We start from the raw sequence: 19,294 nt of genomic DNA, 5'->3' as shown, positions 1-19,294 counted from the left end.
GTATTTAATGTATATATTTGGCATTTTGGGGAGGATATATCTTCAACAAAGACCATAAAGGCTTCTGCTCTTTTGCACCCATTGTAATGGTAATAATTAGTGATGATTGAATAGTGAAATATTCAGATTCAGGAAAATCGGTCTGAATAATTTCTGATATTCGGATATTCGTACCAAATAAAGAGTACAATGCAAGACAATGGGACAGCCGAATATTTTTCTGCTGGACCCAACAAACTGGCCTGGGGGCCTGAGAAAAAAAGCTAAAATGGATAGGAAAGTGCTAAAACTAAATTGAAACAGCATGGGGAAGATGCCTGCATGCCTTTCTGACTCACATATGGTATCTGGGAATAATGCTGTCAGAATATTGCATCAGTAATACGGATTTATAAGAATACCTACCAAACCAAACCTAAATTGTTTTTTACAGGGAAAAATGCTAAGAAACATTTTTCCTTCATAACTATCTGTGTATAATGCAAACTAAACATAATAATAATAAAAAAAAAATTATTCCTCCCCTATAACATATGTTCACACTCAGCAGCGTTGTGGCTTATTTTTTCCTTTTGCATTTGGGAGGTCCCTCCCTCATTCATAATTGTTAGCTTGATGGTGGAATACATATTCCCCAGCACTTTACAATGCCAGCTAAAACATGCCCATTTAAATTTTGGGCTTCACCCGCCACCACCACGTCAACCGCCATGTCATTATGCAGCCCTTGCTTGACATTTTCAGAGGGCCAGCAGGTGCCGTGAAACCTGAGTTTTGTGAGCTCCACAGTTCATTTTGGCCACCAGATCCAAATGGAGCCACTGTCATAGCGGGTGAAGCCGCTGTAAGGTGAATGTAATACAGGAGTTGGGGGAGCTGTATGATCAATGTCGGTACATTGGATTCTACCGAACACCAAAATCATTTGAATTAAATTCTGAAAACAGTGTAGGAAAGTGAGTGCCTGTATTGTGGTCAGTCTGTCAGGCCTGAAACACATGACAGGAACATGTACAAGCCTCATTTTACTTTGCTGCAGCCTCCTCAAGGGAAAGAGACAGGAGTGCCACTAACCGATCTGGACAAGCCTACGCACTGCTTCTGGAAACTACCCAAACAGGCAGAATGTATCCTTTGCATGGTTTTGAGCAGCAATGTAATTACAGGATATGTCCCAGAGAGTGATGTGGTCTGTGGAGTGTATTATTCAGGTGACAGGCAGTGCTACAGAGCTCAGGTAAAGGCCTTAGCGTGGTAATGACCATGTTCCCATATGTGTAAGTGTGTAAGGCTGCAGCCTGAATAGGTCTGTGGAGTGTATTAACCTAGGCTCTTAGACCTGCTTAAAATGTACAAAAACTGGCCAATACACCACCACAATTCTTTTTTACCAAAAGTTACAAAATTTAAGGGAAGCGACGGTTTAATAAAGAGACACAAGTCCTATTTAGGAGCCTAGACAAGCCAGGAATGGTCTTTGGCTAGCACCGAACAATGTAAAGTGCTAAGCTAACTAATATGCATCTCCTATCTAAGTAACAATTTGGGAAGAGACAAATATGTTGACAAGGGAAAACTGAACACTGATCTGGGACCAAAAAGTGGATATGGTTGCTGAATGTTCCTACTGTATATGCAACTGCAGGTTGTGGGCATAGGGCATCAGCGCCTGCTTCCTGGACAGCAGATTGGGAAGGACGTAACACAGGGGAAGAGACAGTGCTCTCACCCTCAGACACAGAATTTGTGCCGAGGCGTTCTGCCCACCTACTGGTGTGCGTGGCTGCCATGTGCTTCTGCATGCTGGTGTTGCTCAGGTTGGCAGTGTCCTTGCCTCTTCTCAGCTTGGTATGGCAGATGCTGCAAATTACAGTTGTTTTGTCTGAAGGATATTCAGAAAAAAATTGCCATATAGGGGAACAATGCACCCTTGACCTGTTATCTAGCCGAGTGGGGAGGCTCTGTGGAACAGTTGACCGAGTTCTTCCTCTGGTAAAACCACTACCTCTTCATGCCTGTTTTCATGCTACGTATCCACCCCTCTCTGCACTACTGTGCCACCGTGCCAGGTTGGATCAGTGGCCCCATCGTCGACCACATTGTCTCCCAATTCATCAATCTGATCCTCGTTCTTAGTTGTGATTTTAGGCTGACCTGATGGCAACTGTGCGTCATCATTATGCTCCACCTCTTCAGACATGAGTTGACATTCCTCAACGTGGCTTTCTTCTGGCCGTGGGTGCTGAAATGTTTGTGCATCACTGCACTCCACCTCCTCATGACCCTCTTTAATGGTGCAGGATGAGAGGCAAGAATAATTATAAGGGAACATAAACAGTTCCTTGGAGTGGTCAGCTTTCGGGTCATATGTCTCCTGGGTCTCTTCATGGGGGGACGTTGGAGGACCAGGTTGAAGATTATGAGACCCAGTGTCTTGGCTACTGACACTGTACTGTGTGGATAACTTGGTGGTGCTGCTTGTCAACACACTGATGCTTTTGTATGCCATCCAACCCACAACACCCTTGCATTTGTCTGGGTTCAACAGTCCGCAGACCGAATTTTGACAAGAAGCTAGAGCGAGATAAAGTCACCTTCTGATCTGGCACCACCACATCCACGGTTCCTTAACGTCACCCTTTCCCATATTGAATGTGTTCTGAAAAATAATTTCCAGGCTTTATTTGTCACAAGTACCTCACAAGGTATTATGTACAAATTTCCTGTATCTCTTAATGTGTGTGTAATTTTTTTTTTTAGCTATAAGCTTTATTACACACGGCAACAGCAGACTCAGGTAAATTACTGGTAAATAGTGACATTTATTTATGTCAGCAGGCTTTGCGCCAGTCACACAACTGCTAGATAAATGTATGCTATTTCAGCAATAGCAGAGTAATTATTTTTGGATATCGGCTTCATTACACCGCCAACATCAGACTCCGGTAAATTACTAGTAAATAGTGAAGTGACGTTTGCGTGTCAGCAGGCTTTATGCCAGTCGCAAAACTGCTAGATAAATGTACTCTATTTCACCAATAGCATAGCAATATATTTTTATATCACCTTGATTGCACATGCCAACAGCAGACTCAGGTAAATTACTGGTAAATAGTGACATTTGTGTATGTCAGCACGCTTTACGCCAGTCACACAACTGCTAGATAAATGTATGCTATTTCACCAATAGCATAGCAATTTTTTTTATATTGTCTTTATTACACACACCAACAGCAGACTCAGGTAAATTACTAGTAAATAGTGGCATTTGCGAATGTCAGCAGGCTTTACACCAGTCACACAACTGATAGATAAATGTATAATATTTCACCAATAGCAGAGTAATTTTTTTTATATCGCCTTGATTACACACAGCAACAGCACACTCAGGTAAATTACTGGTAAATAGTGATGTTTGCGTATGTCAGCAGGCTTTAAACCAGTAGGCACAAATTCTACATAAATATACGCTATTTCACCAATAGGCGAGGAATATGGCGTCTCTAGGGTCCCAGAATAACTCCAGGCCTACCCGTCATACGGGTGCGTCCTAGCCAATTCATCTGGGGGACGGAGAAGAACATCAGAACAGATACGATAGTTGTGAGAAAGAACATCAGAAACAGACACAACAGTTGTGACGACTATCCCGTGGTGCTCAGCAGGGAGGTACTACAACACACAGGCGCTAGAAGGTAGGCACTGATTTCCACCTGCAAAGGAAACTCTGGATGTGCCTTCGGACCGGCCGGTCTCAGCCAGCCCTGTTACCAGTGCTCTGGATTGCGGATGCCGAAGCCTTCAGTAAAGAGGTAAAGAGACTGCAACCCTGTGTCCTCGTTATTCATCGCACCTTGCACCACGCACTATCATCTCATCTTTCATTGGACGCCCCTTAGCAGGGTCACGGACCGGGTCTAACCACCGTGACAACCCCAAGACCGAGACAGAGAGGCCCGGTACCGAGTACCCCGCGGCCCTGCGTCTGGGGCGCTCCAGTTGCAGCCTATGCAAGTTCATTTTGTTAAGGCTCCTACATAGGTTGGTGACAATATGTGTGATTATTTGTGTGTGTGTTTGTGTTTACTTATCAGCTTAGCAATAAGGGTGTCAGGCTGACACCTTTTCATTACTAAGGGTACCGTCACACAGTGCCATTTTCATCGCTACGACGGCACGATTCGTGACGTTGCAGCGTCGTATAAGTATCGCTCCAGCGTCGTATACTGCGGTCACACGTTGCAATACACGGCGCTGGAGCGATAATTTCATGACGTATTTGCGATCTAGAAGCCGTTGGTTACTGTGTGCACATCGTATACAACCTGTGTCACACAATGCAATCATGCCGCCACAGCGGGACACTAGACGATGAAAGAAAGTTTCAAACGATCTGCTACAACGTACGATTCTCAGCGGGGAGGATCGCAGTAGCGTGTCAGACACAGCGATATCGTAAATGCATCGCTGGAACGTCACGAATCGTGCCGTTGTAGCGATCAAAATTGCACTGTGTGACAGTACCCTAAGTCTAGGGCTTGATGTCAAAGACAGCTGCTGATACCAAGACCTAATTCCATTACTCTGATGCTACTGCAAAAGCATGAAAAAGGTAGTGTTGAGCCAAGAAAAGACATTGCAAATTGGTGTATGTATGGTGTATCCCCACTGGTAAAGACTGGACTTGTGTTAAGGTGAGGTACCCAGAATAATGAGTTCTAAATTGGACAGGGATCTTTTCACAGGTGATGACAAAAGAAGGTTCCACACAGTAGGTTCTGGTGTGGAGCTGTCTCTATCCGTTGGTGGTAGAAGCTGACACTTTTGTCAGCACCGGTGAAAACATCCCTGTCCAATTTAGAACCCATTACTCTGGGTGCCTCACCTTAACACAAGTCCAGTCTTTACCAGTGGGGATACACCATATCATATTGTATGAAATACTACACCACAGGGATAATAACTATCTTTGACCTAAGATGCTTCATTAAATGTGCGACTATGGGATCAACTGGCCGAATCGTCATTTTGCCTGTCGCTTCAGCAATCACTATTAATAAAACCTCAATTGAAGCATAATTTTCATGTAGCAATAGTAGTCACGGCACTCTGGGCTTCTTGGTGGTGCACAAGTTAGGTATCCATCCCGTCAAATATAAGCAATAAATTACTTGGCACTCTGGAGATCTTTTTGCAAGAAAAGAAATTTGTTTATTCAGTGCATCCAGTTCAAAATTAAACGTTTTCGGTCTAATCACAAGACCTTCATCAGAAACAGTTTTGAGTACTGGAAGCCACAAAATATATGTGTGGGCCCACAAAGGTGCCAACGTCAGACGGTCGCTGCAATCCCGGGAGCAACGCGACCCCAGCAGCACGGCGCCGGTGTTCTTAGAGGTTACAGCGCTTCCGTCCCTGCGAGCATCTCGCCTCTCTGCAGCGCTCATCCCCCATACCTCTAGACTTTTCAAGGCGCTTTTTTCTCCCGGACTCCGTCTGACGTTGGCACCTTTGTGGGCCCACACATATATTTTGTGGCTTCCAGTACTCAAAACTGTTTCTGATGAAGGTCTTGTGATTAGACCGAAAACGTTTAATTTTGAACTGGATGCACTGAATAAACAAATTTCTTTTCTTGCAAAAAGATCTCCTGAGTGCCAAGTAATTTATTGCTTATATTTGAAGCATAATTTTCAACTCGTACGTGTGCAGTGATTTTTTGGAACTATTGTTTATGGGACCACTGGCCCCTTTCACTTGCACCGTCATTCTAATTTTTAGTTGAATGCTTGCCATCGTATCCTTTTAATCTTTTATTGTCACTCCTTAAAGTGGAACAAAAGTGTGACTCCATTGTTCTCAGCAGTGATCTGAGAGGCAGAGATGCTTCCAGGGGTCTTCCCCGTGCTGTTCTCCTTCTATTCAGCACTTGTCCCAAACATTTGAACATTTTCACTGCACCCCCAGACCTTTTTGTAGGGTCTGCCGGAAAAAAGCTTGACTCCCATTATACTCATTACTCAAAGTGAGCATGCGAGTATTAGGAATTGCTTGGTTCGAGCAAAGAGCACCCGAGCATTTTAGTGCTCGCTCATCCCTAATTTTTAACCCTTCTCTTTGGTGATCCTGCTGTCTATTTGAGTCATTTTAAATCTCCTCTTTTTATTTTGATGCCAGTAAAATTCTATTTTTATTTGATATGCAGTGGTTGCTCATTTTATTTACATGCAATAGTCTGATCCGTAAATCGGACCAGAATAGATCATACTGTGATTTTTTCCATGCAGACCTTTGGTCCTTGTGACTATTTTGCCGTGTGCACATGATGACAGTACATGTCCAAATAATAAATTAGTCTGAACGAGCCCTTATTGTGCCTGTTTTTTCATTGCATTTCATTCTACACTACATGTTATGCGATTATGTGATAAATCTTAGTATGAAATAGAAATTGAAACAGATGATTTCTGATATTTGAAATGTAGTATAAAAAACCCACATACTGAACACGCTATTTAAAAAAAAAAACACATACAAAACGATCGAAAAAAGTCAGCACTTGTAAGAAAACAGAAAAAAAAACACATGCAATTAAGGGCTCATTAAGACGTCTGTTGATTGTGTGTAAGCGCTATACATATATTGTGTAGATAACACTCCTACCTGTGATAGTCCATGGGGCCATTCACATGTCCGAGAAAGTCGCAGAGACATGTCCGATTTTCACCCAAATGTTGGATCAAAATTGGTAATGCCAGTCTATCAGTGAAAAAATCGGTCTGCACTGGGATGACATCGGAGTGCGAACCAATTGTCACGGACTGTAAGAATGGAGAAGGTGGAGAAACTTTTTTTTTCTCCACATACCAGAAAAACTGATGTCACTCAAAGCACACTCTGATCAAACTCTGATCAAACCTGGTCTGCAAATGTGACCTGTTTTGCTGGTAAAATCAGACATCTGAATGAGCCATGAGTGCGTAGGGAGTCAGTGTTAGACCAGGTTCACATGTTAAACAATTGGTGCAAATTTTACTCATGAATTACTAAACTGAAATTTATAGTGTTTTTCCATCAATAATCTGTATATATTTTCTGCAGTTAATCATTTTTATGTGCATTTTTTTTTTCAGAAACACAACAAAATATCCATTAATTGAGTGCCAGGCCAGCGGCTATGACTAGTAAGATCTGCACCAAAAAGGTGTTTTCTGTAATAGAAATTAGAATGCTGCAAATTTATTATAAAAAGCAAGAAAAGTTCATTTTCATTTGGATTCCATGCCAAGAAAAAGCACAGCATGTGCTTATGTAGTAGGTGTAATAATAATAATACTAGCAAATACCTCCAATTAGAAATGTAGTATAGTTCTTCTGATTTGCTATGTTGCTTACTCCATGTGCAGGGCACATATGACCACTCATATAGTAACAGTTAATTTGTTAGTTACTGTTAGCAGTGGTAACCATGGACACCTAAGTTATTGCAATGTCCTGCAAATGGGGTAAGCGACATAGCAAATCAGAAGAACTATGCTACATTTCTCGTTGGAGGTATTCGCTCATATTATTATTATTATTATTACACTTATTACGATCTTGGACATAGAAATACCCCTTTAAGTTAAAACTCATCCACTTTGCTAGGAAATTAAAATTCTTTTTTTTCTGCATGCATAAAGTCTGCACACAAAAAAATGTGACCTAAGTCCAGGGTTCTAAAAACTACAAATACTCCTTATGTACACTAAAGGGAAAATAAAGTGTGCACACCAAAATAAAAGTATCAACAGTGAAAAAGTGTTCATTATACTAACATTATTTGGAAACATTGAAAGTAACATTTTCCTGATTTATTGTAAGTTGTCAGCTTTTAGCTAATAAGAGTGTACAGTTATTAAGCTGGGAGTTGTAGTGCCCCAGAAGCTCCGTAGCTGCAGGTTGCACATTGCCCTTTACTAAACAGTATTTTTCAGTTATACTAGGACAAAATCAGCAGTTACAGACAAGGTATACACTTACCAGGCTCAATGTGTCTTCATTGTTGGTGGTGGGATATACCTTGAGCTTTGCTTTCCACTTTCTGCTATCATGGTAGAAGAAGACCAAATAGTTTTGGACTCATCCCCACAATAAAGGGACATTTGCTTCTTACGCAAGGCAGTAAAATGTCAGATATTTAGAGAAAAAGACGTAATGAGGAGCTCATAAGTGACAGAGACAGTAATGGTAAGTGGGTGAAGGGAGGCTCTGGCAGGAACTGGGAGGTACAAACTACTCTCACTTCATTAAACAATGAAAATTTGTCATGAAGTTACTCAACTGTCAATTGAGTTCATTGCTTAACCCCTAAAAGGTGGTTTTCTAGCTTCATCAGTGATCACATATTGCGGGGATATGCTGTCACTTACTGATTGGTCGAGGTCCTACTGTCAAGATTCCCATTGCCCTTAGAAAGAAGAGGGCACTAATCAAACTCTGTAGATTCCTCACGTTTGATCAGTGGATAGAGCAGGTCCCTTCTACCAGATCTGAAAGAAAATCTAACACAGCCCAAATCATTTGTTTGCACGAGAGAATAAAATGCACGCTATGCACAAAAACGTTCCAAAAAACGTGGATTAGGCTCTTCTCATTCCTTAGAATTTCACTGGGTATGAAGTAATGGCATAACTTAGAATGTCATCACTTCTAAAAGGAATTGTTCATGACAAGCTACAGGTGCTTCTCACAAAATTAGAATATCATCAAAAAGTTAATTTATTTCAGTTCTTCAATACAAAAAGCGAAATTCATATATTATATAGAGTCATTACAAACAGAGTGATCTATTTCAAGTGTTTATATCTGTTAATGTTGATGTGTTGATGATTATGGTTGAAAACCCAGAAGTCATTATCTCAGTAAATTAGAATAATTAACAAGAAAAACCTGCAAAGGCTTCCTAAGCGTTTAAAAAGGCCCATCAGTCTGTTTCAGTAGCTCCACAATCATGGGGAAGACCGCTGACTTGACAGATGTACAGAAGACAGTCTCTGACACACTCCACAAGGAGGGTAAGCCACAAAAGGTCATTGCTAAAGAATCTGGCTGCTCACAGAGTGCTGTATCCAAGCCTATTAATGGAAAGATGGGTGGAAGGAAAAAATGTGGTAGAAAAAGGTGCACAAGCAACCGGGATAACCGCAGCCTTGAAAGGATTGTTAAAGGGAATCTGTCACCTCATATTTCGCATATAAGCTTCGGCCACCACCATTAGGGCTTATCTACAGCATTCTGTAATGTTGTAGATAAGCCCCCAATGTAACCCGAAAGATAAGAATAACAAGTTGGATTATACTCACGCAGGGGCGGTCCGGCGCCTCCCATCTTCAAGCGATGACGTCCTCTTCCTTGCTTCTGTCACGGCTCATGCGCAGGCGTAATTCTCTGCCCTGTTGAGAGCAGATCGAAGTACTACAGTGCGCAGGCGCTGGGAAAGCTCAGAGAGGCCCATCGCCTGCGCACTGCAGCACTTTACTCTGCACTCAACAGGGCATATCAGTAGGCCTGCGCAGGGGACGCAACATGAAGCAAGGAGGATGATGACATCGTTTGAAGATGGGAGGGCCAGATCTGGACCAGCGACACCCATCGGACCCAGACCGCACCGGAACATCCCTGCGTGAGTATAATCTAACTTGTTTTTCTTACCTTTCAGGTTACATTGGGAGCTTATTTACAGCATTATAGAATGCTGTATGTCATGATTCTCAATGGCGAGAGAACATAGCCCAGCATATATGAGAACTAGCTCTTGGAAGATGGAAACTATACTGACCATGAACTAAACCTGCCGCACAACTAGAAGTGGCCGGGTAGCATGCCTACGTTTTTTATCCCTAGATGCCCAGCGCCAGCCGGAGAACTACCTAATCCTAGCAGAGGAAAAGACAGTCCTGGCTCACCTCTAGAGAAATTTTCCCAAAAGGCAGACAGAGGCCCCCACATATATTGGCGGTGATTTTAGATGAAATGACAAACGTAGTATGAAAATAGGTTTAGCAAAATCGAGGTCCGCTTACTAGATAGCATGAAGACAGAAAGGGCACTTTCATGGTCAGCAGAAAACCCTATCAAAACACCATCCAGAAATTACTTTAAGACTCTAGCATTAACTCATAACACCAGAGTGGCAATTTCCGCTCACAAGAGCTTTCCAGACACAGTAACGAAACAGCAGCTGTGAACAGGAACAAAATGCAAAAACACACAAGGACAAAAGTCCAACTTAGCTAGGAGTTGTCTAGTAGCAGGAACATGCACAGAAGGCTTCTGATTACATTGTTGACCGGCATGAAACTGACAGAGGAGCAAGGTTATATAGCGACTCCCACATCCTGATAGGAGCAGGTGAACAGAGGGGATGATGCACACAAGTACAATTCCACAAGTGGCCACCGGGGGAGCCCAGAATCCAATTTCACAACAGCTGTACATAAGCCCCTAATGGCTGTGTCCGCAGCTTATATGCGAAAAATGAGGTGACAGATTCGCTTAAAGTAAAGGCTAGGGTTGAGCGAAACGGATCGGACAAATTAAAAAATCGCCGGCAAAGTCGGGTTTCATGAAACCCGACCCGATCGGCCATACAGTCGGCGATCAGCGCCCCAAAGTCGCGTTTCGTATGACGCGTTCAGCGCCATTTTTCAGCCAATGAAGGAGGACGCAGAGTGTGGGCAGCGTGATGACATAGGTCTCGGTCCCCACCATCTTAGAGAAGGGCATGACAGTGATTGGCTTGCTTTCTGCGGCGTCACAGGGGCTATAAAGGGGAGTGCACGCCGACCGCCATCTTACTTCTGCCGATCGTAGCATAGGGAGAGATTGCTGCAGCTTCATCAGAAGAAGGGATATTGTTAGGGAGGGAAGATTAACCCCCAAACTGCTTGTGCTGTAGCGATTTCCACTGTCCAACACCACCTTTTTTTGCAGGGACAGTGGAGGCTAGATTTTTGTGCATCAGCTCTGTAGCTTATTAGGCTGCCTTATAAGGCTCCCTGATAGCTGCATTGCTGTTTACACCGCTGCTGTGCAAACCAACTGCTTTTTTAAAAGCAAAAATCCTGTTGCTACTTTCTGCACAGTTATCTTGTTTATTTGTCCACACTTTTGTGTGCAGCAGTCCTTTTTGTTGCTGCCATACTTGTCCTGAGAACATTGTAGGGAGATTGAAATTGTACTACAGTCCTTGTATTTTTTCATATATCTTCCAGCCACTTGCTGCCACTTACATTGCATTGTTTTATACACTGGGCCTGAGTTGTGTTCAGTCTCCCCCCCAAAAAAGGGAGATTCAAATTGTCACAAAGTGGATATATTTCAGTCCTGTTAGTTTGTCGTATATCAGCCAGCCACTTGCTGCCACTCACATTGCGTTGTTTTATACACTGGGCCTGAGTTTGGGTTCAGTCTCCCCCCAAAAAAGGGAGATTTAAATTCTCAACAAGTTTATATACACCTTCTACCTTGTTTTACAGTACCATATAACAGTTGTTATTTTGGTTAGATTTTCCAAAAAATGAGGAAGTCTGGTGGAAGAGGCCGTGGGCGAAGGTTGCCAGCTGGTACTGATGGTGGTGGTGGTGCATCTGGTGGTAGTGGGAAAAGCACAATAGCACCTAAGGCTGGAGGTGCTGAGCCAGCATCATCATCTGGCTACACAAGGCCTTGAAGGCTCCCTTATCTGGGAGTAGGAAAACAGCTTTTAAAGCCGGAGCAGCAGGAAAAAGTTTTGGCTTTCCTTGCTGACTCAGCCTCTAGCTCTTTCGCCTCCTCTTCAGAAAGTCCCAAATATAAAAGCAGCGAGTCATCAGTGGACAAGATGTTTCCTTGTGTCCTTCACCCAAACCAAAAGTGAAGGATGCGTCAGGCGACACTACAGGTTATTCCATTGAGCTCTTTACACATACCGTTCCTGGGTTAGAAAGGGAAATTGTTAACTGCCCATTACTAGATGAATTGGACATGGAGTGCACTGATGCACAGCCACAGCTAGATTATTATGCTGTTCCATTGACTCAGATCACTACATTGCCCTCGCAGTGTACTGAGCCAGAATCTGACCCTGATGAGACTATGGTGCCCCGTCCCGAACGCTATAGCACCTTACACGGTGACACAGAGGAAGGGGCACATGACATTGAAGAGGAGGTGATAGATGACCCAGTTGTTGACCCAGATTGGCAGCCATTGGGGGAAGAGGGTGCCACTGCCAGTAGCTCAGAAACGGAGGAGGATGATCCGCAGCAGCCATCTACATCGCAAAAGCTGTCATCTGGTAGGCCCGTATCAGGCCAAAAACGTTTGTCAAAAACAAAAACAGTTTTAGGACAGCTCAAATCCGAAGTGGCGTTGGACAGAGGGGTTTTATGACCAGGTTGTGGAGTGATTTCGCAATGACCGCTGACATGACAGGTACTGCTGCGTCGATTCAAAGTGACAGGAGACAGCATTTGTCCAGTATGGTTACAAACTACTTTTCCTCCCTTATCGATGTTCTCCCTCACACGTCATTCCCCTTTGATTACTGGGCATCTAAAATAGACACCTGGCCTGAATTGGCAGAATATGCATTACAGGAGCTCGCTTGCCCTGCTGCTAGTGTGCTATCAGAAAGAGTATTCAGTGCTGCTGGCTCAATACTGACTGAAAAAAGGACAGTCTGGCAACCCGAAATGTTGATGATCTAACCTTCATTAAAATGAACCAATCATGAATTTCAAATTATTTGGCCCCACCTTCCCCTGCTGACACGTAGCTTGCCTGAAAAATGTCTTGCTTTTGGCCTCCTCTTACTGACTTTTCCAATTCCTCCATTTGCAGCTGCTGAATGTCCACCATAGGCCATTTTTATACCTCCCTAAATGGGCTGACTCCCCCCACAGGGCCGAGGTCACCACCTGTCGCAAGCACCCGTGCGAGTGCCGTTTGCCTGGACAGGTGGGTGGGCCCACTCTTGGGCAATGGCACTGGCACAGGGTCCCTCATAGTACAATGAAGTGTCTCTGACGGTGGTGGTGCACAACCAACGTCAGACACACCGTCGTAATATGAGGGGCCCTGTGCCAGTACCGCCGCCCACGAGACAGTGTTCCCCCCCAGCTCGAACAGTGCTCTACCACTTGCAATACTTACCTCTCCCTGCTCCACCACTGTGTAGTCTGTGCTGTTAAATCCTTCAATGGCACTGCCAATACAAATTTGTTGAAATGATAGATGATAGTTAAAATATACAGGGGCCCTGGCCTCTATTTAGACCAGTTAATACTTTGCGCCTACTACCACTGTCTGCTACTCAGCAGAGGAGCCCACCCCTGTACCTACCTATGCCACCTGTTTATTTATGAATTTTGTGGCAGACATTTAGCCCACTTTTTTGGGGGGCCTACTAACTTAGTCAGCTACTCATTACAGTTTTCCTCCACTGAACAAAGCAATGCGGCCAGTTTAGTCCTGTTACCAATTTTGAACTGCATTTAGCCTACTTTATTATTTTTTCCTACTAACTGTGTCTGCCACTCATTAAAGTTGTCCTCCGCTGAACAAAGCAATGCTGCCTGTTTAGTCCTGTAACCAATTTTGAACTGCATTTAGACCACTTTATTATTTGGGCCTACTAACTGTGTCTGCCACTCATTACCGTTGTGCTCCACTGAACAAAGCAATGCCGCCTGTTTAGTCCTGTTACCAATTTTGAACTGCATTTAGCCCACTTTATTATTTGGGCCTACTAACTGTGTCTGCCGCTCATTACAGTTGTCCTCCAATGAACAAAGCAATGCCGCCTGTGTAGTCCTGTTACCAATTTTGAACTGCATTTAGCCCACTTTATTATTTGGGCCTACTAACTGTGTCTGCTGCTCATTACAGTTGTCCTCCACTGAACAAAGCAATGCCGCCTGTTTAGTCCTGTTACCATTTTTGAACTACATTTAGCCCACTTTATTATTTGGGCCTACTAACTGTGTCTGCCACTCATTACAGTTGTCCTCCGCTGAACAAAGCAATGCCGCCTGTTTAGTCCTGTTACCAATTTTGAACGGCATTTAGCCCACTTTATTATTTGGGCCTACTAACTGTGTCTGCCACTCATTACAGTTGTCCTCCACTGAACAAAGCAATGCCGCCTGTTTAGTCCTGTTACCAATTTTGAACTGCATTTAGCCCACTTTATTATTTGGGCCTACTAACTGTGTCTGCCACTCATTACAGTTGTCCTCCGCTGAACAAAGCAATGCCGCCTGTTTAGTCCTGTTACCAATTTTGAACTGCATTTAGCCCACTTTATTATTTGGGCCTATATCTGTGTTTCCTCCTGCAGATGAAAGTGCAGGTTCCTTCATCAGGTGGGGGGGCATACTCGTTGGCGACATAACTGGCACAAGGCCCCTCATAGTAAGCAAAAGTGTCTCTGCCGGTGGGAGGTGCCACCCGCCGTCAAACACACCGCCATACTATGAGGGGCCCTGTGCCAGTGCCAATGCCAACGAGTGGGCCCCCCCTGCTTGCTCAGGATCACAGCACTTGCAAAGTTGGAATACTTACCTCTCCTTGCTCCACTGCCGTGACGTATTCCGTGTTTCCTGGGCCCACGAAAATCTTGAGCCAGCCCTACCCGCCCACAACTTTAGCCAAATGACCCCCAGTTTTCAATGCCTAACTATTATTATAAAGTAAATTAAGATTGACAAGCTTAAGTAATAAGAATTGATGTTTTTGGCATTAAAATGGGCACTGTAGGTGTTTTCCTGTCCTCCACTCACTGCCGACTTTGATTCCCCATTGACTTGCATTGAGTTTCGTGTTTCAGTCGGCCCCAGACTTTTCGCAATAATCGGCCGATTTCACCCTACCCGACTTTTCACAAAGTTGGGTTTCGCAAAACCCGACTCGATCCCAAAAAAGTTAAAGTCGCTCAACTCTAGTCCCGATACTTTGTTCCTATAGTGTATCTCTGAATTTTATTCCCAAATGAATAAAATAATTTATGAAATGACATTTTACCTAAATGTATTTTTATACTATTTTATTATGGGGGTTTTTATGTGTAGTATACTCTTAGGGTATAAATTGCATTTTCATGCTGAACTACACCAATGAATTCAATGTTCAGAAACACAATCCTTACTATCAGATAATGTGGTATGGAGTCAAAATGGATAACGTTCCAGTTAATATTTGGTTTTCATGTCTCCTAAGTTTCCCTCAGTGGTGAGTTACACCACTAGTGCTCTCAGAAGACGCAAGGAATTTCTGATCCGGATCCTAACCTATAAATAATCTTGATCTCCAAAGGTGCTGGAAGGAGTGTTAATTGACAGTAGCATATGTTATGCAAGATTGGATCATTGCTATACAGCAGCTGCACAGGACACAGACCACAGTAACTTTCCTCTGGGTAAGACTTTTGCTTAGCACTAAATATGTATTTTAGAATAAAATCTTAGTATAAATTTACCAATGAGACAATTTGTATGACATAATTCTAACATTGACATAACAATGTAGGTCGCTGTAACCTTTTTCAAAATAATTAATTTTCATTTTACAGACCGTCAATCAGGATAATGCTGGTCCTACATTCTGTGTACTCATTGCTTATACTGCTGCCTCTGTGCATTTTGGCTGATGATGACCCAACACCACCCCAAAAGAACCCTTGTGCTAACTGGATGGGGGGAGCACCGGGATATCCTGGACACAATGGACTTCCTGGAAGAGATGGCAAAGATGGGAATGATGGAGTGAAGGGAGAAAGAGGAGAACAAGGTTAGTGATTGGTTATTGAAGGAGAGACCACCACGTTTATTTATAGGGCTTTGCGTAGACTCCAACAAAACCTAAATATTTTTGTATATGTGAAGAGGTGTTGAATCACAGAATCACAGAGACTAGCTAGTTTCCTAGGTAAGTATATACTGTACATTTTTATTTTTTACATGCAAAATTATGAAAACCTACAGAATCGGCCAAAACTACCGAGCCAATGGTAAATAATGTATAACGGTTGTAGTCAAGAATGCAGTTAATTAAATCTATAATGAAAGAATACAATACTAAGAATAGTTTAAAACATATAGCTTTACTATTTATCTATATATATATCTATATCTATAACATATTTATTTATATATATATGTATATATATATATATATATATATATATATATATATGTAGCGCCCCCACTGCCGCAGGGCCGAGGGGTACCCGGTACCGGGCCTCTGAGTCTCTGTTCTGGGGTTATCACGGTGGCTAGACCCGGTCCGTGACCCTGCTGAGGGGCGTACAATGAAGGTGGAGGGAATGGTGATGTTTGTTGTGGTGGTGCGGTGCAAGTTGCAGTAAATAACGAGGACACCAGGTTGCAGTCTCTTTACCTCTTTACTGAAGGCTTCAGGATCCTCAATCCGGAATACGGTTAACCGGGCTGCGCAAGCCTGGCCGGTCCGATGGCACATCCAGAGCTCCCTTTGCAGGTGGAAATCTGTGCCTACTTTCTAGCGCTTGTGTGTTGTAGTCCTTCCCTGCTAAGCACCACGGGATAGTCCTCACAACTGTTGTGTCTGTTTCTCGTGTTCCCTCACAACTCGATTCTGATGTTCTTCCACGTCCCCCAGATCTTATGGTTAGGACGCACCCGTATGACGGGGAGGCTCAGAGCTCTTCCGGGACTCTAGCGTCGCCCCACTCCTGTTGTTACCCCCCTGTGTCTTCCTAGGTCAATTGGGTGAGACAGCCCGCCTATAACTGACTGTCCTGCCGTAGGTTTGAAGTTTGGCCTGGAGCTCTATACTTCCTCGGCGTTCCGGCCACCGGTTATGCGCCTCAATAGGATGTTGCCTCGTCTTACAGCACGACTCCTACTGGTATTCTCCTTGTTGCGTTGATCTCGTTTCTCACTCAGCACAATGAACCTCGCTTCTTATCCTTTCTTGGGGTACCGCCGCTATATCGTGCAGGCGCGGTCCCGTAACGTTCTTCTGTTTGCTAGGCCTCTGTCAGGATCCCACCCCTGACAGGGACCCCTCTGAATCTTCCCCTACAACACCCTCTGCCACAAGGTGTTGCCTGGTTCCAACCCAGTCAGCTTTCTGATCTCACTTTCTGCCTAACCCCCAGTTTTACCAGATTGTGAGGAGTGGCCTAATACATAGAACCCTTAGCTCCCCCTGGAGGCCAGACTGTGAAGTGTATTGGTGACTGTGATACCTGGTCAGAAGAACTCCTTCAGTGCCATCAGACGTACCGTAGCCCCCCTTAGCGGCGGAGCTCCAGTACTGCAACGACTAGGACTCTGGGGCGCTGCACTCCCCCCCGGTTAAATCCAGTACTCCTGGACTGGGAAGAAAACAACAATACATGTCAGCAAAAAGACATACAATTTTGAAAATGCAAGTACAAGTAAACTTTTTAACAGAGCTTCCCTTTATGGGAGGTGAGGACACTTGAACGTTACAAAAATGGTTAAATACTTTAAATAACATACTATAAATAACTTTTCTTACCCAACCGGGTATTCTACTAAGTGCAAAATTTTTGAACAATAATTTAACTTTGCCTTTAAGGACGTACTCACTGAATCCACTAAAGACCTTCTTATAAAACATTATAAGGCTAATCAACTTTTCTGCATTCTCCTTCTTTACATCTGCAGGACCGCCTGTCCTATCTGCTCCAGGCCTACTGCCTCTCCTTTCTGTTACAGGACCGCCCCTTTCTGCCCGGGCCTACTGCCTTTCTACTACTATACACGGTATAGAACTTATCATCCATCTTTCGGTTCAGGGTTACTGAGCCATCTCTGTATGGCTCCTAGGAGGACTCACTGACTAACCCCGTACGGGTTCACTTTCTGTCCTCATTTTTTTATCAACATCATTAAACATTTCTCACAATTTAACTAGCTTTTTACATATAACCTTTACATATCAGCATTATCAGTACTTTCTTTCAAAACATTATCATTCTTTAAGTGCTTTTGGTGAACATCCCCTTTAAGAAGGGACTAAGTCTCTATGAGGTAGTGCAACTTCTCAAGCTGCAAATCCGTATGCAGCAAGGACTCCTGTACTGTTTCCAGGAACAGTTTCTTCGCAAAGAGTCCTTTCTTTGTGTAAAACCAGTAGAGGGCACCTTTAAGAAGATGCAAACTATGTACAAAAAGTTTGTAATCATGCATTGTTCATGATTCAGCAGTTCTTGATAACTTGTGCAAACAGGTAGAAAACAAAGAGCAAAAGAAGGGATCCCGGGTAAACAAAGGGATCCCTTTAAGAGTTAGCCCTGACCGGGTTGTAGCAGCAAAACATCAGAAGGACAGACAGTTAACTATATACAAATGATGAAGAATTCTTGCTTACTCAGTTTCTGGCAACTCTCCACCGAGGCTTTACCTGGCAGGTGGCCCCCTGTGGCCCAGACAGGCTGGACTCCAAGTCTACTCCCGCTGCCAGGTGTACCCCGTGGGTTCGGGTCTTCTGCACGACCAGGTCGTGCGCTGCGATGAGTGTCTGCGTAGGTCGATGGATGATGCTGGCGGCGGCAGAGGCTGCAGCAGCGGCTTCAGCGGCAAGCTCCTCCCCCTCGGTTCGGGATACTGCTAGAACGGCCGTGCAGCGCTGCATATCCCGGGCCCACCATCTGCTCCCCTTTAGGTGTCGGCGATACGTCACCACATCCCCCGGCTTCAGGAGGGACTTGGCGCCGTCTCCACACAGTCAGGGCTCCACTTTGTCCCGGGTGATGCGGACTCTCAGGGCCATTCCGATCTCCTGCACGAAGCCCTTCCCTGCCTGGGGCTGGTAGACGATCACGACGCCCCATTTCGGCAGGGAGCCCTCCAGCAGCTCACCACGCTCCTCCCGCTCCACTTCCCACTGGAACTCCACAATCAGGTGGTTCCTGTATTCTCCCCAAGGGAAGGGCCCCAGGTCTGGCCCCCCCGGTTCTTTGGGACCAGGCGGTGGGAACGCTGGGGCACCGGCGGTCGCAGTGGCGACCGGGTCTGGTGCAGAGGTGGGGCGGTCTCCCTGGGGGTCGCGGCACTCAGTACCCCTACCTGGGGTGACTCCTCCGGCGCCACTCCACTCCCCTGGGGGAGGCACACGGGCCGGGGACCGCGCAGGCAAAGGATGCCCCATCGACAGCTCCCACGGGTCCAAATCCTCCAGCGGGGGCATATCGGAATAATCCTCTGGTGACGTGGATCGATGCGGGGCCATCCTTTTCCGCAGGCCTTCTCTGGTCTCCAGT

General features: G+C 44.5%; 2 protein-coding genes across 3 annotated transcripts in view; one reads left to right on the top strand and one right to left on the bottom strand.

The window, feature by feature from the left end:
* LOC143808442 (beta-galactoside alpha-2,6-sialyltransferase 1-like) overlaps positions 1-8,434 on the bottom strand; it is a 136,346-nt gene extending 127,912 nt beyond the window's left edge. The window contains exon 1 of one of the 2 annotated variants that reach the window (XM_077291116.1): positions 8,023-8,434. The gene's annotated coding sequence lies outside the window, so the exon portion shown is untranslated. The remainder of the gene's footprint in view (positions 1-8,022) is intronic. The other variant, XM_077291118.1, reaches the window with a different exon arrangement.
* Positions 8,435-15,336: 6,902 nt separating this feature from the next.
* Positions 15,337-19,294, top strand: part of ADIPOQ (adiponectin, C1Q and collagen domain containing) — a 32,611-nt gene continuing 28,653 nt past the window's right edge. Inside the window, exons 1-2 of the mRNA XM_077291121.1 lie at positions 15,337-15,439; positions 15,593-15,810. Coding sequence (XP_077147236.1) covers positions 15,609-15,810 — 202 coding nt within the window. The 5' untranslated portion in view covers positions 15,337-15,439; positions 15,593-15,608. The remainder of the gene's footprint in view (positions 15,440-15,592; positions 15,811-19,294) is intronic.

This window comes from Ranitomeya variabilis, chromosome 2, assembly GCF_051348905.1.
Source record: "Ranitomeya variabilis isolate aRanVar5 chromosome 2, aRanVar5.hap1, whole genome shotgun sequence".
Lineage (NCBI taxonomy): Eukaryota > Metazoa > Chordata > Amphibia > Anura > Dendrobatidae > Ranitomeya > Ranitomeya variabilis.
This window is presented reverse-complemented; position numbering and strand designations above follow the sequence as displayed.